The sequence below is a fragment of the Cottoperca gobio genome, chromosome 24 (genome assembly GCF_900634415.1).
Source record: "Cottoperca gobio chromosome 24, fCotGob3.1, whole genome shotgun sequence".
Taxonomy (NCBI): Eukaryota; Metazoa; Chordata; class Actinopteri; order Perciformes; family Bovichtidae; genus Cottoperca; species Cottoperca gobio.
The window spans coordinates 3,896,388-3,920,517 of NC_041378.1; the positions used below are offsets into that span (position 1 = coordinate 3,896,388).

At 44.2% G+C, this 24,130-nt stretch overlaps 2 protein-coding genes across 2 annotated transcripts; both read right to left on the reverse strand.

The window, feature by feature from the left end:
* Positions 1–1,735: 1,735 nt before the first annotated feature.
* On the reverse strand, positions 1,736–7,490 carry hadhb (hydroxyacyl-CoA dehydrogenase trifunctional multienzyme complex subunit beta). Its single transcript, XM_029462598.1, has 16 exons — positions 7,366–7,490; positions 5,985–6,057; positions 5,657–5,698; positions 5,439–5,535; positions 5,204–5,248; positions 4,916–5,015; positions 4,645–4,732; positions 4,154–4,341; positions 3,853–4,033; positions 3,614–3,735; positions 3,265–3,344; positions 3,127–3,174; positions 2,962–3,049; positions 2,669–2,743; positions 2,335–2,499; positions 1,736–2,176 (listed from the first exon to the last, which is right to left on the reverse strand). Exons 2-16 carry the CDS (start codon positions 6,049–6,051, stop codon positions 2,141–2,143), a joined length of 1,422 nt encoding a protein of 473 aa, XP_029318458.1. The 5' UTR covers positions 6,052–6,057; positions 7,366–7,490; the 3' UTR covers positions 1,736–2,140.
* Positions 7,491–10,472: 2,982 nt separating this feature from the next.
* gareml (GRB2 associated, regulator of MAPK1-like) lies at positions 10,473–22,964 on the reverse strand. The gene is made up of 7 exons (XM_029426036.1): positions 22,675–22,964; positions 19,367–19,507; positions 15,033–15,163; positions 14,789–14,954; positions 13,795–14,645; positions 12,453–12,622; positions 10,473–12,279 (listed from the first exon to the last, which is right to left on the reverse strand). The coding sequence occupies exons 1-7, from the start codon at positions 22,784–22,786 to the stop codon at positions 11,679–11,681; spliced, it is 2,172 nt and encodes a 723-aa protein (XP_029281896.1). The 5' UTR covers positions 22,787–22,964; the 3' UTR covers positions 10,473–11,678.
* Between the last annotated feature and the right edge of the window lie 1,166 nt (positions 22,965–24,130).

The window sequence follows — 24,130 nt, forward strand, 5'->3', positions numbered from 1 at the left end:
CACCAGAGAAATCTGAAGGGTCGTGAAAGAAAGAAATTAATTAAATTCCTGTATTATTTTCTCCAATCTTATATTTTCTCTCTTTCAGCCTCAAACTATTATTTAAATAATAAGATGAACTCATTTCTTTTTGTACAGGGTCACAAGCCAAAGAGGTTTTGGAAGCACGGCCCCCCTATAGCATATTAATCACGCGCGTAATGGTACATTACAGCACAGTGCATTGGAACTACTTTAACATCACACACACGCGCTCACAGGGAGCGCACGAGCAGGTGGAGGAAGTGCGAGTCAAGTGCAGCTTTCAGCAGGTGCCGCCCCGTGTGAGGCGGCTAGGACGAGATGAAAGACACCCCCCAGTACCCTCCTTCCTCCTCTTCCCTCCCCACTTCCCCGCGCGCTCGGTGAGGTAGATTTGTAGTGACAGCAGCGGGTGCATTCGCCAGTCATTCCCCATAAAAGGTTCCGTCTGATCAAAGCCCCGCTGAGGCAGGGAGGCGGCCCGCTATGTCGGCGTGTGTCTGCGTGTCTCCGGTGTCTCGCAGGGTTGAGGCTGTTTTGAAGCTTTAAAAACACAAACCTCTCTCTGTCTCTCTCCCTGCTATTTACATTCGAGCTCCGTTTTTGCCTTGGCAGTAAAACATTGGTTTTATTCCCTCCGCCTGTAGCGCGCGTGTGACAGGCTCGGCTGCATTAATCAACTCTTCCCCGCTCAACAGTCAAGGATTTCATAAACTGGAAGAATTAAATCTTTAAATACATTTTAAACGGAAGTGTCTCGACTGAAGTTATGTTAACAAGCGCCCCCAACCTGTGTGTGTGTGTGTGTGTGTGTGTGTGTGTGTAGCTTCCCCGCAGAGCGCTGAGAGGATCACACACACCAAAGCAGAAACGAGGCAAAGTGTTGATATACATTTACCCATCTGCTGTCAATTACACAAACACTTAAGGAAAAAAAAAACATAAGTTTGCTTTCCCCACAATATGAACAGCAGATATTAGGAAGACACCGCTGCAACCTGAACTTTAAAGTAACCTGGCAGCCATGTTCCCACATTTTCCCATCTTCATGTTTTAAAAATCACCAGGAAGCCCGGGCATCCTCCTCATTAACATCAGTCGTCCCGTCACAAGCAGACAGCGTCGTTCACCATCAATTAAGTGCACAGCTATCCAGAGCCAGTCTACTGCTGACACATCTTCGCACACAGGCCGGGATACCAAAGCAATAAAAATAAACATTTTTCTTTAAATCTGTTTTAGAAGAGTAGACTGAACACCCCCTTTCCCCAAACCCATTGTTGTTGTTGTCGTCTGCAGCACGAAGCGTCCTATACATTCATCTTTTCCCTTGCAATAGTTCCAATCCCCGCTGAACTAAACAAAGCGTTACTTTAAGTTGTTGATTATTTCTGCTAAATATTCTCATTTATCAGACTATTTTAATTTCCTGAAGTTAAAACAGTTTTGCTTATTTCACACGACACGTCTGTATTTTTGTTTTCGTCTTGAAGCAGGCACCAATAAAGATTTAGCATCATTTGCATCAAAACGTGGTGACAGTCGTGCGGTTATTTTCTAAAAATCGGGTCAAACCACCCCCCCCCACAGTGATGCAGCAGATGCGTGTTGATCGATTGCTGCGTATTTAGTCACCGATATGTATCATGATCCCGGACTATGAGCTTTGGACACGCTGTGAAAACAGTAACAAAAAGAATAGCAAAAGAAGAAATGAGTTTCAGCGTGGTCGTCATCACACCCTTTAATTCCAACAGTTTGTAAGAAAAGATATTACAGCGTATATAAACATTAGGATCACTGTACCTCCTCTGAGTGCTTTCATTTTGCTATGTTACATTCGACAAACGCTGGCGTGATGCACCTCAATGTCCATGAACTCATGAGCAGACACTCCTCCATAACGTCCTGCTATAATTTAACAGCCTCTAAGCAAAGTTCAATTTACACAAGTTTCCTAAAACACACTCGCATCCTGTATCCCGACTCCTCTCACCAAGGCAAGGTGGTGCTAGTATGTACACTCTGTTGTCCGTGTGTGCGTGTGTGTGTGTGTGTGCGTGCGTGTAGCCATCACGATGAACATGACGATCAGGTCACAGGTGGTGTTTTAAGTGTTTTACTGGGGGTAGGCCTCGATCACCATGGCATGACCCTGGAAAACACAAGAACACAAGAACACAATACAAATAAGATATTTGAATTCTATATTTGCCAAATATTTAATCTCCGACCCCGTGGTATCAAACTTAAACTATAACCCAGTCAGACGTGTGAGTCTGCCGTCTGATGCGCACGTCTCTCAGTAAGTACCTGTCCTCCTGCAGCACAAGCCGCCACCAGTCCGTACTGTCCGCCCTCCTTCTGCAGTCGGTGTGCCACAGTGGTGACCAGCCTGCAGCCGGTGGCCCCGAACGGATGCCCCAAAGACAGAGAGCCTCCCCACAGGTTGAACTTCTCCATGGGTGGAGCTCCCACCTACACACACACACACACACTTAGTAAGTAAAAACATCTCATCTCTAGCGGACTGTGGTGATATTAGATGGGAAATCAAACCCAAACCATCCATAGAAAACAGAACACTTCTACCAAACGCTGCATCTTGTTCATCTTTATGTCACATATGAGCAGCAGAAATCTTTACCTTCGATTTCCTGCCCAAGTACGTCTGGCCGAACCAATCGGAGTCCATGGCCTTCAGATTTGCCATTATCTGACCCTGGAAAACACACACAGAGATAAATCCACAGCGCTACGAGTTCAGGATGTCAAGTAGACCCGTCGTATCGCACTGAAGAATAAACACGGCCAGTTGGATTAATGCAGACTCAGAAATGGAGAGTTTAATCATTAATCTGTCACTTAAAATGTATTTGAGATTGATAGGACACATTCCCCCCCCCCCCCCCCCCCCCTCACTGAGTAGTGCTAACTTACTGCGAATGCCTCGTGGAACTCAAAGACATCAATGTCACTCATGCTCAAGCCAGCGCGCTCCAGGACCTTTGGTGTGCCGTACGTTGGCCTGGAAGAGTTCAACAGTGTCAAACTCAAAACTGACTCACAATGAAAATGATCTTCAAAGTACATTTGTGAACTCACCCCAAAAGCAGCTGATCTTTGGGGTCCTGGGACACGTAGACAAAGTCTCTGCAAAAACAATAACATGATCAGAACATCTGGAGGAGCAACATGTGGGAAACTGAGGCTGCATCACCAAAACAGAGAGGGTTCAGATACCTGAGGTAGGCTTTAGGCTTGTAGCCCATAGCCAACGCTTTCTCTTCAGACATGACGAGCACAGCGGAGGCTCCATCAGTCTGAGGACACAAACAAACAGCTCATCTAATGTCAGGACACTTCGCGAGCGGTGACAATACAAAAACAGTCGAAAGAGAATCGGGGAGTTTCCTGAATCCTTACAAGTTATCAGCTTCGTGACTCAACAAACACACAAAGGTGCAGCTTTGTGTGTTTGTTTTGCTCACAGAGACAAATAAGTCTCGTCTCTGCTGGAGGTGTTTTTGAAGCAGGACAGAGGAGTTAAGGACACAGAGTGCTGCGGATGTGTGTGTTTGTGTGTGTTTACCAGGAAGGAGGAGTTGGCGGCGGTGACTGTGCCGTGAGGTTTAACAAAGGCGGCCTTTAGTTTGCCCATTTGCGCCATGGAGGATACGCGGATGCCGTTGTCCTTGCTAACAATATCCCGACCTGGTAAAGACATAAATATAAATAAAAACATGCGGTCAACGTGTAGAAGCACACACACACACACTTAACAATGTGTAAAGTCATACGTCTCAGTGTAAAGAGTGAAGCCGTGTTTACCTGGCACTTTAAATGAGATAACATCCTCCAGCAGACCGGCGTCCTGGGCCTGCTGAGCCAGTGTGTGTGATCGCACAGAGAACTCATCCTGCTCCACTCTGGTGACTCCAAATGCGGCAGCCAGACGATCGGCGCTGTGGCCCATCGTTTCAGCGGTGGAGAACTCAGCCACGGCAGGAAGCTACACACGCAGAATAAAAGCTTAGAGTACTGCATGTCCACGGTCCTGATTCAGCCAATAACAAAGCGGTGCAACTCTTAGAGATTCGAAGTGATTATTCACACACACACACACACACACCTCTGGGGAGAGATGTGCCAGACGGATGCTGCCAATCAGACTGAGCCTCTGGCCGAGGGTCTTCGCCTTGTTGAGGGACAGCATGGTCTTCCTCATCTTACGGCTGTGACGGATGGGAACGTCGGACATGAACTCCACCCCTCCTGCCACAACAGAGTCACACTGGCCTGCAGCAATCAGACCAACAGCTGGAGAGCAGGAGGACAAACAAAAAGGTCAAACAAACAGAGGGAACACCAAAGTAACTCCAATATGTACATCCTGGTTCTTTTCCTCAGACGTGCCTTACTGTAATGACAAGACACATGTGATCTCAGCGTCCTGCTGTGACCCCCTCATTATTATATGATGACTGAAGTTCTTTTAGGATTCCTCATCTTTAACTTGCAAAGATGTTATGTTGTGTTGCGACACTGTAAAATCCTTCAGTCCCCTCTGAGAATCGCTCGTGGTTTAGTGTGAGATCTCCCCCCCCCCCCCCCCTGACATACCTGAGGTCATTGCCTGGTTGGAGGAGATGCACGCCATGGTGACGGTGTGAGCTGGGATCTTGTCAGAGAAGCCTGCACCCAGTGCCGCCTGAAAGCACAATTTAAAAAAAAAATGAAGGAGATGCTTAACAGGACAGCAGCTCAGAAAGGCTCCTTTGGTTGATGTTATGTCTTAAGAAGTGTGTGTGTGTGTGTGTGTGTGTGTGTGTGTGTGTGTGTGTGTGTGTGTGTGTGTGTGTGTGTGTGTGTGTGTGTGTGTGTGTGATAATACCTCTCTTGCTACATTGCTGGTTTTGACCTCCTGAATGACTGTCCCATATATGATGTAGTCGACAGCATCTTTGGGTAACCCCGTCTTGTGCAGCAGACCCCTGTAATAACAGTAGCACTTTGTCGTACATAAAGATGAACATCTGAGATACAGGCTTGTGTGAAGAATGACAACAACAACAAAAAGACATCCTGACTGAATCTATTACAAGGCAGGGGACACACTCTCCAACCCCCCCCCCCCCCTCACAGCTCCGTCACCGACACATAAACATAAGGGAACACTTACTGCAGAGCTGCTCTGGCCAAGTCGTGGGGCATCAGGTCAGCATATCTGTACACACAAACCACAAAGGTTTTACCTTCCAGTGAGAGCTGTGCAATATATAATATATCCATATGGTGGCACGAGACCAGGTATCGGATTAGATTTTAGATATTATAATATGACGAGTGTCGTCTTGGGCTGCGTTACAGTGAAGTGATCTCATGAAATATTGTGATTTTAGATTTTCTAGACGTACGTGGTTCCAGACAACAGGAACGGGGTTCGAACTCCTTCCACCAGAACGATGTTCTTCACACCGGGCCGAGCCAGGGACTTTTTACTCTTTGTCTGAACTGAAAATGAAGACGGCAACAGGCAGTTGGACTCTGATAGTTAGCTCACATTTGAAACACCAGAATATAATCTGGATTTTTATGTGAATGCAAATGATATCGGCGAGAGTAAATGTCTCACCATGCGCCTGCAGCTGGGCCGTCGTACTGAGAGAGCGTGTTCCTGAGGGAAACAGAGAAAAGCTCAATTAAATCATTTAAATACTCCACCAAACTTTAGTTGGCACAAACATCTCAATTGATTTACAGTATATAATATACAACATAAGCAGATCAAAGTGTTGAATTTAAACACCAATTAGTGTAAAGTGACGAATGGAAAACCTAAATAAACAATCAAAAGATATAAGAATATACTGCATGTATTCATAATGACCCATTACGTTAACATATATTTGATTATATGAATCTGTTATTCTATAAAACAAATACTATGATAGAAAACGTACCCAACCGCATCGCCCAGGAAGGGCTGACAGAGCCGCTCCGCATTGTGTTCAGCAACATGGAAGCCATTATGTTCTGCAGAGACAGAAACTGTTACTGCAAACTTATGAACAAGTGCATGCCCCATACATAACATTCATTTTGTTTTACTAGTGTTGTTTTTCTCAAGTAGAAAAAAGCAAGATTTCCAATTAAATGAGACTGCAAACAACCAGCTAATGCAATAAATACAGTATGCAGAACAGAACACCTCTCTGTATAAGGCAGTCCAGTTCAACAGCACCTCAAACTACATCGTCCCAAATGATAAAGTTGCATCAACACCTCTCTTAAAACAGTTTCAGCTTCATGAAGGGAGGATTTCTGTTTTATTAGGCCCCTTTAGCTAGGTGTACATGTTCTAACATTCCTGTACAGTCTTGGCTTTCCTTGTCTAAATTCACAAAGACATTTTTAATGAGGATATTTAGCAGCCTAACCCACAGGGACGATTATATTATGTGTTACTATTTTTATCAGCCGAGTGTAGTGTCTGGTGAGTGACATCACCAGACTAAAGCCTCTCAGGTAATACTCAGATCTACCACTGCAGGCAAAAGGTCAACTGCACATGTGATTGGTGTCTGACACTGTCACCAATCACTAAACATAATAAACCATCATCCATGAGTTCTACAGGACTCTTTGGTAAACACATGGTGGGTTAATTCAGCTTGCAACCCCCCCACCCTTGCTGATAATACTTTTATTTAAGTCACATTTGTAAATCAATACTTATAATTGGAGTATTTTCAGACTACAGTTTTTCTACTTTGACTCCAAGTACTTCTTCCATCAACTAACTCTAAACCTAAAGACCTTTAACGATGTGTTATGAGGCTCTACTCTGTTCCACGTTTACCCAGGTTTCATTTCAATAGGATTTTTTATTTGGCAGATTAAAGAGGGCACGAATATATATGTTATTGTTATATTATGTGGGACAATGTGACATATCATTGACGGTCACCCAGCCCAGCCGCCCTGGCTCTGACCCTTCACCTAGATTCCTATCCTCCAGAATGACAGACACATGAATGAGTCAAAAAGGGAGAGAACTAACTATAGATATATTATAGAATATATGTAGTATTTGATGCCCTAAAGTAACGTTCACACCAATATAAAAGACACATTACTGGAACAATTTAAACAGCAAAACGATGCAGCTGGAAGCTAGACGCAAGCTAGAAAAGCTACGTAGCTACATGTTAGCTGACGTTTCCATTCATTTTTATTCTATTCCGCTAAACTTGGGATGACGACACGTATTTTCAGAGTTGGTACCATGTCTTTTCTCTTTCTAGTTGCATTATCAATAGTGATAGCTCTGTTGTAGCTTACCTGTATGTGTGTTATGTCTCTGCAGACACCTCTTCCCTGTCATACGATTAGCCAGGCTCCACGGACTAGCACCTCTCACGGACTACGCTTTCAAGGACCCACAAATGTGTCAGCTGACCAAGATTATGCCTGAAGAAAAAGAAAAAGAAACGGGCGATAAATTATTGGGTACATACCTGATTTTGTTTAAGAGCTCTTTTAACTATACATGCTAATACTGATATCATAAAAAAATATTTATTTTCTTCAAATAAAAGATACAAATTTGAGTACTTTAACATTTATGTTACGGCAGTATTACAGCGTGTCCTCTTGCGCCCCCAACGGTCGGAATATGTATTGTGCGCGAGGTCAGATGGAGCACCTTGTGTTGTGTGGTAGGTGATACGAAATTAACAATTTCCATGGAGTTGTTGTTAAAATTATACTTAAAGCTTTCAGTTCTTTTTTATTTAAACTGTAAAAATAATTTGTGAAATTGTACTGAGGATGGATCAGGGTATGGTTCTTGTGTACGCTTACCCTGGTGGTTAAAACTTTAGTTAATTGTGTCAATTTACGCCCTAATTGTTGGTGCATGACTGTAATCCCCTTCATTCAAATGTTAACAGGTGAGAAAGAGGTTACAAAAAATATATACTATATATACTATATACATACTAAAAATACTCACAAGTCATGCATTTAAAATCAAAATATCCTTAAAGTACCAAAAGTACACATTATATTATAATTATTGATGCAGTAATATGTACATCACTTTAATGTTGCAGCTGTAAAGGTGGAGCTTATTTGAATTACTCAGTGTATTGTAGTGGAGTAGAATTAAATGGAAACACTTGTTAAATTGTTTATATACGATACAATGTTCTTTTCCCTTCTGTAACATCTTTACTCGAATGTTGGCTCACAAAACCTTAGTTTGCATCGTCAGTATAATTAAACATCTGACTTATTAAAGGTGCCCTGTGGAGTTTTCAAGTCCCTGCAGTGTTGATGCTGTCAATGTCCTTGAAGTCCAACAGACATTTTCTTTCTCGTGAAACTATTTGCAAAGCTGTTGTTAAAATCTGTATTAGTAATTTCCTTACAAATTACCATCAACCCGAGATCTTTGTCAGGCAGTCAAATCAGATTTCTGCGACATTAAAACGCTGCAAAATCAAAATTGATGGCAGCTTTTCATACAGTGTGCGCATCTTCTGTTTGATCGATGCCTAACCTTAATCATCTCGCAAGAGTTTTGCAAATCGAGGGTTACAATTTAGACACGTCCATTAATACTAGCGTGCAGTCTTCTTCCCTGCCTGTGTTGGCACAACGTTGACATCTGTCAGAGAGTCATCTGACTTTGACGACCAGCTAATATCGGTTTAACGGTTCAGATAGATTCGACAGATTTAAGCTTTAAAAACATTCACTTGTATTAAGTTGCAGTTCCGCTGGCAGCAGGCCAGTTTGTTAAGCCCTCCCAGTTCCAACAGTTCCCTATATGCCCGGGTGTCCTTGAGCAAGGACACAGTTCAAGTGTATTTGTGCTATTCATGCTAATATTCTCCAGGGATCACGTTAACCTAGCTGAAATTACCATAATACAATACTGGTAGCCCTCTGTCTGACGGTCTCTCATCTTTTTTTTTTCTGTTCTCTCCATCAAGCTCGAACACACGTCAGCTACGAGCTCAAGGATGATTTGGCAGTTATACGACTCAATGATCCAAAAGCCAAGATATGTGTGTGTGTGTGTGTATCTGTGTGGGTGTGTTTATGGAAGAGAGACAATACATACATGTCAGTGAGAGAGAGATTATGTTTGTGACAGTCTTGACTACCTGTCTCTGTCTCTCAATGACAGATGTGACATGATGATTAATCAGAGTGTGTGCATTTGTGTATATGCAGGTGAACACACTGTCGTAGCAGATGCAGTCTGAGCTGATGGAGATGTGGTCGAGCGATGCCGTCTTCATCTCCAGCAGGCCTGGCTGCTTCATCGCCGGGGCAGACATCGAGTCGGCTTTCTAGGGCTTCAACAGGGATTTCCAATACTTGCATGTGTGGTCACTCCTTCACGTCAATGCGGTTTGAACCAGAGGGAAGAAATACATTTTCACACTTCAATGAATGCATACATACATGGCTCCTGGGGGGAGGCCTCGAGATACAACCGCCTGTGTGCATGGGACGAGACAGATTAGGTGTGGAAAATGCTGTTTATGTGGACTAAGATTTGACCACTTAATCCTGATTCTGTGTCTTCTCTGTAGGTCGCGATGGTCTGCCACGACCAAATCAGTACCTGCCTGGAGCAGGCGGCACACTATTAATCAGTTATTCAGTTAATGTCTTAAAAGCACTGCCACACAGATGTGCTACTGAGTTACACTGAAGTGTATTAAGGTCAAGAGCCGTGTGTGTGTGTGTGTGTGTGTGTGTGTGTGTGTGTGTTGGACATGATGCTGACAGGCAGGAACATCAGGGCAGATAAACATGGGTCTAGTGCACCAGCTTGTGGACCCTTTGGGTATTTTCTGCATGTGCCATTTTTTCCATTGCTGTACTCCACTGCTGTAATCTTATGTTATCTGCTCCTCCAGGCGAAGGCGCAGGGGCTATTCAAAAATCCAGGTCCTGGTACGAAGCCTGCAGAGGGGAGATCTATTGAATCCCCCGAGGAGGTTGCAGTAGGCGTGGCCGAGGGAATCCCCAACAAGCAGGTTCCTCTTAACTTCTGTTCCTCCGTCAGGATCAACATTTCTTAGTCACTCCTGCCCCCGCGACCCGACCCCGGATAAGCGGTAGACGATGGAAGGATGGATGGAACATATTACTAAGTATTTCATTTATTATATTATGCATGGCTAAATCAAGCATATCTGAACAAGTGATCTGAGGTACATTTTGAGAACTCTATTTCTGAGGCAGTCGAAAATTCTTTTATAACATGGCGACACGTGTGTGTATCTGACTACAGACAGAAGAACATCTCATGTTACCTTTAAAGTTATTGTTAATATGTCACCGTCCCAAAGCACAAAACGGGTCCTTGATACAGAATTCTGTATATTAAGAGATGTTTCAGTGAATCATTGATCAGAACCAGAAACTCCATCATTACTTTATTGGGTGCTTCTGACTTACTTTCTTTTTTCTTTTAGCTTCAAACAACTAGCTTTTTCTTATCTCCTAATAATTGTTATTTCTGCCAATTACAGGCCACTGAAGCTCAATGCACAGATGAAGAAGAACACATGAAGAAGGCTGTGCAAGAGACTCAGGTAGGGAACAGGTTCAGTGTCACGTGTCCTACTGGTCACCACTGTTTACGTGCCAATCAGTGTTGATGGTAAATGTCTCAGTGTGTGCTAAACTGACAGAGAACGTTTGCAGCTGCAAAATCTGTTCTTCCTGCATCCAGTGCCGTCGTTTGATCTGACAGTGACGTAGATGGATGCAAGGAAGAACTACAGGCTGTTAGTTCAGCTTGGATTTCTAGTCGATTCAATTTAATATACTTCAATGGCACAAAGTGTAACAAAGACAATATTGCCAAAGCGTCATGTAATAATTGGATTTAAAAAGAAGCCTGTGGGTAGCCAGGGAGTTCCTTCTTCTCTTCGTTTGTATTGCAAACTAGCTACATTTCCAACAGTGAACTTTATTGCTTCAATTGCCTACATTTACCATCAGTTCTGATCGGACATCCACTTAAAAGGTGGAGCATTGTCCCTTCAATGCCCCTTATATTGCAGAAACTCACATTAAACCATCTATTTTTATTATGGAGAATGAAGGTTTGTTTCTTCCCTTTATATCAGATTTTATGTGGGACCGCAGCATGTAGTGCTAAAAACCTTTCGCTGTCTCGAAGCATGAAGATGTATTGTGGTTGACTATATGTCCCAAAGAAACACGGCACTTTCATCATGTAGCTCTCTGTTGTAGCCATTTGTTAGTAAACTAGTCCCAGTCTGTGATCCAGACAGAAATATGCAGTCAGTCAGTCAGAGACTCGAGTGTCAGTTCTATAGTTTGACCACAGGGTGGCGTGGTTTCCTTCAGCAAAGGCTCAGCTTCAGTCAGTGAGGCTCAGCAGCCAGTTGGTCACATTGGAAGGCACATTCAGGATAGCTCAGAAGCCAACAGGCACATTATCAGGGCTGTGTGTGTGTGTGTGTGTGTGTGTGTGTGTGTGTGTGTGTGTGTGTGTGTGTGTGTGTGTGTGTGTGTGTGTGTGTGTGTGTGTGTGTGTGTGTGTGTGTGTGTGTGTGTGTGTGTGTGTGTGTGTGTGTGTGTGTGTGTGTGTGTACACGTTAGATCTTGGGCCTCCAGCCCTGTATGAACTGTGTGATCTTGGTGACATGGAGTCGGCTCAGGTGGAAGTCATGTGACAGGATGTCATCAGTCAGCTGCACCAGGAGGCTGCCGTCGATTCTCTCCCTCTGGAACACGGCCACCGCTGCCTCTGATAGGCCGATGAACCGCAGGCATGCCGACACCTCCTCCAATGACAGCACAGACAGGTCCGCAGGAGGCCGCCAGGTGGGGTCAGGGGGCGGGGACAAGCTTTCGGTGACCCCTGTGGACGTCCCACCGCCTTCTGCACCTCTGGAGGAATCTGTTGTGGAATTGGCAGTGGGCTCAGGGGAGGGGCAAGGGGACTGGCGGTTGAAGGGGTTCAACGCCCCGAAGGGAGCAAATCGACTCTGTGGAGGAGGCGGCCTTAGTCGAGGTCCGGAGGAGGTGAAAGAATCTACCCACGGCTCTGCCCAGGTGGCCTGTGCTGGCTGAGGATTGGCTGTGTTGTCTGCAGTGATGGCAAAGACTGGCTCAGGACTGGCAGGGTTGGGGGCCGGGCAGTCCGCCCAGGAGCACGGGTAACAGTAGAGCGAAGCATCTGGAGAGGGTGAGCAGCTGGGACAGAGGAGAAAGAGATGTCATGTGTCCCCGTTAACTTCCATGTATCATCTGCTTTAAAGAGCAAGAAGGATGGCATCCTTTTATTAGGAAACACAGTGAGCTCAATTTAACCTGGAAGAACATCAACCGGCACCGCCCACTTATTGATTTGTGCATTCACACTGTACCTTTCCTGAAGTCCAGAGGAGTAGAAAGAGAGGTTGGGCCTCGGAGAGGTGGAGGTTTTGGGGAAGCGAGGTGGGACAGGAGGGCTCGGGACCGGACTGGAGATGGAGCCTCCTTTAGAGCAGCGAGGGGGAACTGGAGGGGCGATCAAGTAGCGACACTCCTCTCTTACCTACAAACACGCACACGCACGCACACGCACACACACACACACACACACACACACAAAAACAATGAGAGCTATAAAGTTAACTCCTAAAACTTGACTTCTCAGGAGGCTTTATGGGAGTGTGTGTCTGCTGGCTTGTCTCAATGTTCTGCTTGGTAAATGTCAAACTTGGTGACCTTTACACCTCAAACAAAGTCCCTCACACACAGACGCAAGCTCTTCACGCACACGCACACACACACGCACACACACACACACACACGGACAGTGTCTTGGCAGGCTACATATCAGGGAATGAAGAACGCTGTGTGTGACAGGGTATAATCCAGCTGCATAGCAGACCTTAACACCCACACACACTCTCTGTACTGCTGCTAGCTGCCATCACTTTGAACGGAAAAAAAAGTTAATTAAGCAAAACAAAGCGTGATTATTTCCCCCTTACAAACACTAACATGTGAACACTAATGTTGGGGAACAACCTAATAACTCCTTGTAATAACCTTGTATAATGTTACACATTCCACTTAAAGCTAGGGTGGTTAATGTTTAAACATTTGTTAAAATATTCTTCACACCCCGACAGCAATCAATAAATCAAATGCTGTAGACAAAAAAATAAATAATCAGGTATCTGTATCTAATATTTCTTTCCAGGTAACTTTCAATCAATAGAAGAAGAGTAGGTTAGTCCCACAACAGATATTTTCTAATAACTTTAATACTCTTCATTCAAATATTGTTATAATGTGGGACGAGATGGCACTAGCAGCCAATATAAAACTAAAACTTAAACTTTCATTGAGAAATACTGCCCACCCTGCTTGATTGAAGTGATTGTATGGGAAGTGCAGTGCTGATACAAGGCAATCACAGTCTTTAGTTTTCTCTTCTAATCACAGAAATGGTTAGACTGCTACTTTGCGGCCATCTTTTATCGTGAAATCAATAATAAATCTTAAGACTAAAGGCTCCATCAGGATTATATTATTGTATTCCAGTCTGTGTGTGTGTGTGTGTGTGTGTTGTGTGTGTGTGTGTCTGTGAGGTTTAAAAGCTGTAAGTATGAATAATTCAAACCACGCATCGTGACTTTTAACAGCCGGATGCTGCTGTGGACGGATATGTGGGATGAGAGACAGAAGTTCAAAAAGGAAGTGAAGACTGAAACTCACAGCATCAGATTTTGGAGGTACAGGTGGCGGGGTCGACACTCTTGTCACCACGGTACCAAGAGACCCGTCCAATGAGGAAGTCGAATGGAAGGAGATGAGGTTCGGCTCCTTCCCCAAGCCCTCTGCGTTTTGATTGGTCCAGAGTTCCTCGTAAGGGATTTCCTCACTGGTCCTCATTTCAGCCTCAGTCCACTCAGGAGTCATATACTCCCGCTCCTCACCTGGTCCCTCCCCCAGCCGCTCCACCAGAGAGTCTCTGCAGCGCTGTGATAGGCTGTCTGAAACCCCTCCCCCATACCCGCACATGGAGAGGCGCTGCAGTGCCGGTGCCAAGGAGTCCTGATCCGACACACACATGCGAGAGCGCCGCGGGCTCACGCACTCCTCTGTCATACACTCCAGCTCTGGCCGGGTTTCTCTAACAGCTCGAGAGTAGGCATCTGGGTCGAACGCGTGTCGCAATAGGAGGCTCTCTAGCGCTGCTGTGTGGCCAGAGGCCTCGGCCACGTTGAACCGGGGCATGCAACGCAGCAGCAGGAAGTGGGAGGGGGAGACTTCCTGTCGGCGGAGTACCATGCAGAGTACCACCGTCTTGCTGACGATGTTGAGCAGCTTGTAGCGGTGGCCCTCTCGGACCGCATGGCGGTCGTAGGGGTTTCGTGGCGGTCGTGAAGGCACGGACACATTGACAGGGAGGCGAACCCTCTCGATGATGCTGCGTACCGTGTGCTCCCCTCCCAGCATGCCTTGCTCCAGAGGGGAGCGTGTGCAAAAGCGTCCACGGCAACCAAAGGGTAGGCTTACGCTCTGATTGGTGCGATGGTTCATACAGACCAGGCAGGGAGTTTTACCTGAAGAGGCAGAGACAGAAAGGTGGATTAGTCAAAGAGTAAAGGTACAGTGTACATATAGCATATCTTTCATTCTCCTTCTCTGCATGAATAACCAGTGGAAAAGGACTACATAAACAGCTCAACAGTATGGCATTACGCACTTCTAGGAGTCTTTCCCAGGCGTCTCAGGAGCGCGCTCAGTCCTGTCTTGTCCTTAGAGGGCGTGGCACAGAGAAGCTCCGCCTTCCCCATGAGTGACAGCTCATCTCCAGCCTGCAGAGTGAAGCTGTAGGGCTCACTGTCCTCACTGAACTCCCCTGAAACCACCTGCAGCATACACATGTATGAATGTGAGGACATTGCATGACAGAAACTTTAAGTATGATATTCTCATGTTTCTCAAACCTTGACACTAAAAGTGATCGTCTCCATGACAAACACTCGGTCAGGGAAGACTCCAGCAACTTCCTCCACACTGGAAAAATACTGGACAGGATCCCTGACGTCTCGGTCTTCATCCAACAACTTGAACTTCCCTACAGAGGGGATGGACGCGGGACAGGAGAAAGTGAAGAGAAGGATGAAGGAGGTAGGTACAAAGATGGATGGAGGAAGAGGAAGTAAGATGGAAAAGGAAGTGGAGGAAAGCACGAAAGAAGAATATGAAGGAGGGGGCCCAGAGTAAAGAGAGAGAGGGGGGGAAAGAGGAGGGAGGTGGGAAAAGAAGAGATAAGTTGTTTTTGTTCTGTCTGTTTTTCTCTTTTTGACTCCCTGCAGTCTTACTTCAAACACACACACACACACACATCCACAGTAGACACTGTTTGTACGAGAAGAATACAAAGACACCTCCGTGACCTATGACCTGGCACCAGCTCTCGGCCAATCGACGGCCGACGGTGTTGGCATGGCAACCAATAAAGGACCCCCATTCTCACGCAGAGCAGAGACACATCACCATGGAGACACTCACACACACACACACACACACTCGCACACTTTCACCCTTTCTTCCCCTTGCTCATCCCCTCCTCCGTCTGGAAATCTTTCACACTCATGCGCTCCAGTGTTGCAGTCCAGTGTTTGTGTTCTTTCAACTTTTTTGTTTTGTGCCACTTTGTGATGTTGTAAAGAACCATTTCAGGAATGTAGAATAGGCTCCACGTCAGGTCTGTTCAAATCACACTATCCTTTCTTCTCAGTTCCCAGTTTCTTGGATTGCATTTAACTACTACAACCCTCGCATCCTCCTTTCACTCTCACAGAGTCAGTGTGTGTGTGTGTGTGTGTGTGTGTGTGTGTGTGTGTGTGTGTGTGTGTGTGTGTGTGTGTGTGTGTGTGTGTGTGTGTGTGTGTGTGCAGGAAAGAGACATGAGAAAGATTTTTGTCTGGGAGGCAGAGCAGAATACCAAACTCCACCATCCTCCTCGCCAGCACCTCCCTCCTTTTCTCTCTGCCTCTCTCTCCTCCACCCCCCACCTTCCAATTCAAACAGAGCCCCCAGGATAAGGAGCTTCCATCAACCGAACAATACCAGCAACTACTTTTCAACACAACCCACCACCACCCATCCCAGAAGAAAGTGACAGACTGAGGAGGAAATGAAACAGAATCACCACCGTACCAAACACAACTACAGCTCGAACTGAGATGTAACAACATTTAAACAATCTGTCACTCTGTGAGGAAATGTAGTTCCAAGAAAGAAAAACAGAATCCCAGAGGCTTTTAAATCCCTACACATAAGGCTTTGGCCACCAGTTTCACATTACAGGGTGGCTGTGGCGCCACTTGCTTCCCTGAAACCCTTTCATTCAGCTTTTCTGTCCACTGCCCTTCCGTCATCATTCTCACTGATGGACAGCGGAAGATACAGACAGAGAGAGAGGATAAGAAGGAGCGAGCATCCTGTTGTATATCCCCACGGGGAAACCTATATTGCTCTCCTCCGTATTTAGACTTCCTGTATGAAGTCATCACACAGACATTAGCTCATCACTGGCGATGGCTTCTGATGCGTCATATATAAAGAGACATAAAGTTAGTCCTAATAGTACACGTGAAGTTAAATTGGCTTTGTTTGCTGGATTTTCCTTGGCCAGCGGAATGCAACGTTAAAATGGTTCACAAGTGTAAAGCATGTCAGGTTGATGTAATGCTGCAGGGTCCAGCAACACAAGTGCATACAATAAAACAGACATGCATTATTTTACAAGAAAATAATCCCAATGCCATATGGAATCTCTTACTAGTCCAAGACCTATTCAACTTTGTTCCACCAGTGCAACCATTTGTGGTTCCTTGTCCACTTGTCCACCATTGGCTAAACATAAGAACGCAAGTCTTTTTCAAGGCAAACGTTAAAACAAGAAATGGACACACAGAAAGCAAAGACGCGGTGCCGACCAACAAGCCAGGACAAGTAATCGTGACCCCTTTAAAACTGCATGTCAAACAAGAAGTGATCTGGTAATTCAGACAGATTCTCAAATTGGTTGAAGGCGACCCACTCTGGGTTAACACGACTGTAATCCATAGAGTGTCTGCCAAGCTTTAGGAGGAGATTCAGAGTCTGAGACATACAAGAAAAGGCTAGCAAAAGTGTATTTATTTATTTTAATACTTTTATTCCCTGGATAGTTTGAAGAAAAGGACCTTAAAAGCGCACATGAAGGTCAGTCCCCTCGTCTGGTGGAGTACTACTCACTCAGCTACAATAACCCTGGTGCTAATGAGGAAGAGGAGTGTTCTTAAAGCTTGACCCACACTAGAGAGGATAGCCTCATTCTTTGCTATTCTTTTTAAAGTGTCTCTATATGCAAGTGCTACTAAATCACAGGAATACCCTGTTGAGAAAACCCTGTTTACACGAGTACAGTGCGTTGTTATGCTAAGACGGCGCTTATTGGACTTGGACAATTCTCCTATAATGAATCTCTCTTATATTTACATATGTTGGATTTAGCTGTTTGCTGCTAACTGCTCATTTTGCCAATATTGGCGGTCACGTGCTCCCAAATGCTGAAATGTCTAAAATGATCTCAACACACTCCCACCCACCCAAGTGTTCTTTTATTCTTCCGAAAAGGAGCCTGAGAGGCGGCGGCAGTGTGAGGTGACATCAGCACTCCATCAGTGGAGGAAATAATGAAGAGGAGGCATTTAGGATCCAGTTACACAGCGAATAATGTGACCGGTCAGACAGTCTCAACAACGGGATTGTGGGGATTGAGCTCCGGTGAGGTCATGCTGACTAGATTCATTCAGCAGGAGACGACAGGAGAACTAAGGGAAGGTCGTGATCTACAGTCACGTGAGTATATGTCTTTGCATTAATCAACATGTGACCATTTACAGCACATGCTGGAGAATGATCATTCAATTCAAGATTTACTACATCAGTTGTTTTGCGCCTCGCTGTAGAGTAGTGAAGTAAAGAAAAGTTTTCCCTCTTTGTTCACCTTAAATAACTTTCCGGTTGGTAAACTCATCTTACTCTGGACCTTTGTGACGGTATCATCCTGTATGTCCCAGGTCTTCTCCAAACCCAGCACTCAATTTGATTTGTGTCTAAACTATTGCATTAAAATGGGATGATTCAGAACGTCTTGTGCATCATCTGATATATTCCATGTCTTTGGAAACTTGGAACAAAGTTCGGCTGCACAGCATGAATTTCTACTGACTGGCTAAAGATAAAGGCTTATACAACATTTCAGTGCAAGATAATTGGCAGGGGTGTTCTTAATTCCCTGACATGCGTGCCTTTTGAGAAGAAGCAACCAGAGGAACGTCGCACACACAACTCTACAAAGAAAGATTCCAGTCAACCCTGGAGGGGTTTGTCCCACGGCCCTGCAATATGAATATATGCAATTTAAATATATATTTAAATTACATTTTAAATCGTGGATTGGGAGTTTAGAACCCGATCGGGCCCGACTCGACCCGCAGGGTTGAGCTGTAATTTCACTAAATTCCCCGGGGCTTAAATTCCCTGAGTTCTGAATAATGAGGAGAAATGTTATACAACCTGTATTTGATTTATATATGGCAATGGCATATGACTGCTGAACATTCGGTAGGAGAAGGCACATGTCGGAGATTGTGTCACCGCACGGCTCGGCTCGGACAGAAGCTGCAGGTTCATGTCGGGTCGGGTCGGGTCTGATCGTAGCTGTAATTTGGACTCTTTCTTGATTCTGGGAGTTTTTATTTTGTGTTATGTCAGACTTCAACCTCCAAGCTTTTAATATGTATCCGCCAAGTTCACGATGAATCACGGAAAAACTAAAAATAGGATACTATTTCCACTTTTATTGTAAATATGTGTTCGCGCCAGACGATGGGTTCACATGGGAATAAAGTATTGGACTTTAGAGCGCGGTGACCAACCCTATTATTCAAAGCAAGGACATTTCATCCCATCAGACATTACTCACCACTATCACTTTATAATTCTACTGTGTCTGTTCTGCGCCCCCCCCCCCCCCAACTAAAAAAAAGTGGACAATGTCACACGTTAAATGTTAAAATGTGACAAAATTGAGAGGAATTTAGGGAGACATTGCTATTAGAGGTTAAGGAGAACATTTTGACTGACTAGTAAAAAAAATTTGGCCATGCTTCTTTACAAATGTGTGTGTGTGTGGTGTGTGTGTGTGTGTGTGTGTGTGTGTGTGTGTGTGTGTGTGTGTGTGTGTGTGTGTGTGTGTGTGTGTGTGTGTGTGTGCGCTCACCCTGGTATTGCAGAGGGATGTCTATCTTGGGTCCAATAACGTAGTGTCCCTCTTCTAAGCTGTGGGCAGTCACTGTGGTCCACTGACGACAGGAGTGTAACAGCACCACATCCTCCTCCGACAGCCCCTCCACACATTCACCTGGAACACACACACACATTAACACACACACACACACACATTAAAACACAGAAATGAAATAGGACTAACAAATAATGTACAGGCCTGAGGGCTGATGAAACAACAGGTTTTTAATTTCTAAGGTCACACTATGTAGCTCAGCAATTTAAAACACTCCCTACACACAAACACACACATGCAATGAGGATTCAGTGTCCATAATTACCACTATAAGGGACGCTTCACCACCCCTAACCTACTCATCAGGATCCCGCTTTGTAACTGGCAACCCATTATTACACACACACACACACACACACACACACACACACACACACACACACACACACACACACACACACACACACACAGCTCTCCAGTTTTCACAAAAGCCATCCTGTAGCACAACAGCATTGATTTCTGCTGATAGCACAGTGGTACAAGTCAATCACATCACACACACCCCCCCTCTCACAGCCACACACTCACATGGATGCACATTTTTTTTGTTCTTTTTACTAACGGATAGCTGTTACTACCAAGCCTTTCAATCTAACAACCTTGTTGATGGACGGTTGAATACAAACACGGGACAGACGAGGAGATGACGTGTCGAAAAGGTTTTGCTGCATTTTAAAGGATCAGTTCACCCAAATCACAAAAAGACACATTTTCTCGTCTTATGCCTCGTGGTTGTTGAGACATGCAGATACATTTTCTTTTGTCATCGACTTCAGCTACCGCCCCAGAACAATGGAGGTGACGTTGTGCCCAACAGTAATGCAATTTTCCGTAAACAATATCGTTGCTGTGGATGACTCACAGACGTTGCTGTAAACTATTTTCAAGAGTTACCGCAAAATACCACCAGTCAGGAAGAGGCTGGATGTAAAAAGTCAAGAATTGGACTCCATTGCAAACACTCAAAGTGTAATATCTTCTCATGTCTGTTAAATTTAGACAATAATTTGGGCGTTTGGAATGGAGACAAGTGAAAAAATGAAGTTTTCTTTGATTGACATTAGATTTATTTCACACCAAAAGTACAAAATACTGAAAATTGTCCGAAGTGAGGTGAGTAAAACCACAGAATACAAATGTAAAAGTAGTCCTACACTCACCAGTACACAACTAGGTATTATCACCAACATGTACTTAAGCTATTAAGTATCGCAAGTATAAATACTCCTTATGCAGAATGGTATAGTATAACATTTATATTAAGTATAATGGTAACAACATGTTGATGTTGCAGCTGGTGTGTGCGGAAATCATTTTAAGCACTTAATAATAATACAAAAGTAGTGTACAAGTACCTCAAAACTGCACTTAAGTATGTTTGCAGCATAAGTAAAGATACTAGTTACTTTCCACTGGTTACTATCACAGCTAATTCTACTTGATGTCATTTGGGTTGACTGACACTTGATTAATAATTGCTGAGTATTTAACTGATTGGTGAGTATTTAATTTGATAGCATGCAATCTGGAGCATTTACATTGTAGCCCCCATCACACTGAATTACACCCCCACTCACATAGGCTACCACTGAACCAGTGTGTCCATGCAGATGCAGATAAAACATTGTTGTTGTTTGTTGATATGAAATGGGGGGGCTGATATCATGCCCTGTTGTAAATAAATAACTGGCAGGTTGTGCAAACAAGCAGGCATATGTTGGTTAACTACAGTGCAGTTAATAAACACCTAAGGGTGCTCTCAATGACACGCGCGCAACCAGAAGTAAGGTGCGTAATTTTCGGACACGGCACGGGTGCGCGCTTTTGTCCACGAAGGAAAGTTGGAGGTTTTCCTCCTCGTCGCTGCTCGTTAGTATTCACCACATTCACCGACAGATTACAGCATTTACATATGAAAAGAATTGAGCAGCACTTCAGCAGCACAACAGACACTTTGTGGCTTTCCGGGCCTCGCTGGACTGGAACAACTTTGGCCATGACACCCATCGACCGTTCCCAAAGTAAAGACACCACGTCTGGTGAAGCAGAGAATTATGTTTGTGGCAAAACATGATGCACATACATTGAAAACTGAACACAAATGTTACTAAGTGACTCCTTTATAAAAGTCAGTGGGTTGGTGTGTGAACTACAACAGTCTGTGTCCGAGAACAAATGCTGCAGCTGCATGAAGATAGCCAGATTTAAGCAAAATAATAACGGAAATAATGCGGCGTTGGTTTCAAAATAAGAGCACCAAATGTGCCCAGGCAGCTGGTCCAGTCAAAACGAGTCAATATATTCCATACTTTTCGCAGCAAAACAACTAATACTCTCCAATGTTTTGTCAAATTACATCAATAATAATCAGCCAAAATTAAAGAGCGGTGATACAATAACCAAACACACCCAAGATCATAGATTCACGTATTTATTGAAAGTGATTTCTGCAGTCTGTCACTTGCCAGGAACTGATACATCTGATTAATTATTTAAGTATAATACATGCTCATGAAACTGTCATTTGGTATGAATAATCACCAGCCTCACATGTTGGTAAGCACGGTAATACCGTGTGCAGTTTACTGGAAACAACTTTCAGGAATTCTGGGTGGAGGAGTTCTAATGTATCATGATCAATTAACTTACATTTCGAAAGCTAAGTAACAATTATCTGTCCAAATGTCCAAAACAAAACCCTTCCATTAACAAATCTTCTGCTTTAAACTATTAACTACTATTAAACCCCATCAAAATGTGTTTGCCTGAATCATAGGATACTTTTATTTGCTTGCTAATAAAGGCCCTTTAAGCTACTTATAACTGATTACATGTATGTCTTTTGCTATTTAAAACTATGATTTCATCTACAAAGAGTGTTCCTTCCCTATTATAAACTGTCATGGTTAAGGATTTATTTTGAAATAATTGACCGGAAGTGGTATTTTTTTCTGCACATCTTGACACCGTAGATTTGTCTGTAAATTGTTGCACTTGTTCTCGCATCCTGCCGTCGTTATTATTATAAAACTCACTTTCCTCGATCAAAGTTTACGTTATATTTCGGTTTTCCTGACTGTGATACATTATTTATCATCTTTTTGTCGTACTGTCATGGTTACTTTAACGACGAAGGAGCGCTCGAGCTAGCTAACAGTTGTTAAAACATTACAACGGTTCGAAAAGTTTGTAACGGTCGAGGCACGCGGTAAAAGTTCGTCTCTTACCGTGGGCCAGACGGACCAGAGTGGGCAAACGGAACTTGCTGACCACCGCGTCCAACGGCAGCGCCAACGGGCTCCAAGTGATCTCCGACAGGCTCGCCGACAACTTCTCCATCCTCCCGGGTCATCACGCTACCGGAGATAATGGTGATGATAACGGTGAAGATAATGATGGCGGTGGTGATGATACCGATGAAGTGGAGCAGGGTGAGGGCGACGGAGGTGGTATGATGATGGCAAAGAGTTTCGCCATGTTTGAATGTTAGGGAAAGAGGGAGCGCAGTCACAGTCTGTGCGCACGAGCGGTGGGAGGGAGCGCGAGCCCTCTCTCTTTCTCTCCCTCTCTGTCATTCAGTATTTGTCCACCACCCACACACACACACCCCCCCCCCCCCCCCCCCCCCCCCCACACACACACACACACAGGCGAAAACAAGATAGCAAAGTCAGACAAACGAGTTTATTTTCATTATAATGGAGATGGCATATCGAGTGTAGATGTCAGGAAGCTTTCTTTCTACCTGACCGAGATTATTGTTTGGTAACCTGCCCTCCCCATCAATTATTGCACCACTTTGTCCACAGAGGTTAAGCTGGTGTGTGGGTGGTAAGTTAAAGATGCAGGGACTTTTTGGGCAGGATTTATTCAACATTTCCTGACCTCCCCTGAGCAGAGATGCTATGCAAGTCATTTAATTTAATGTAATGGTACATTTCCTCAAGCGATGTACTGATTTTGAGCAACAGTACTTGTGTTTTACTTAAGTGTTTCTATTGTATGTATTACGACTCACATTTACTACATTTGCGTTTTACTGCAATACATTTTTTTTCTCAGTTATAGCCCTCACTCTTCTGATTAGGATTTTACGCACACCAACATTAATCTGATAAAATGTAAATGAAGAAGACAAAAAAACCCTCTGCTACACAAAGCTATATATTTCTTCCTGAGTTTTCTCTAATCTTTGTTTGTTGTTGGTGATTTACATGATACTTTCACCCCTTCAGGCTTCTTCAAATGATTGAGAAGGAAATAAATAGTGTTTGATGGAACTACTCATTGACATGTGATGAGGGGCTCGAAAGGTTAAACTGCGAACAGTTTATGGATTTGTTCAAATTGGCCAACTGCAACATTAAAATGCGATTTACAGGTTAAAGCATTCGCAGAAATAATCCAGTATAATATACTTCAGTGAGTAGGACTACATGTTACAATCCCTAGAAGACTTGCATAAAATACAATGAGCCATCGTCTATATACAATGAGGTGTTTTACTTGATGTACTTTGTATATTTAGGCATCAGTGGCCGGATAACCTTGGTACCAGGAGCAGTGAGCAACCATGACAGCTCCCCTAGACACTCAGGCCAGACATTTATTTAATGATGTAACATTACGGTAGAACAAATTCATGTATGCCTGCACACCGGACTATCTCATCCCTCCTGACAA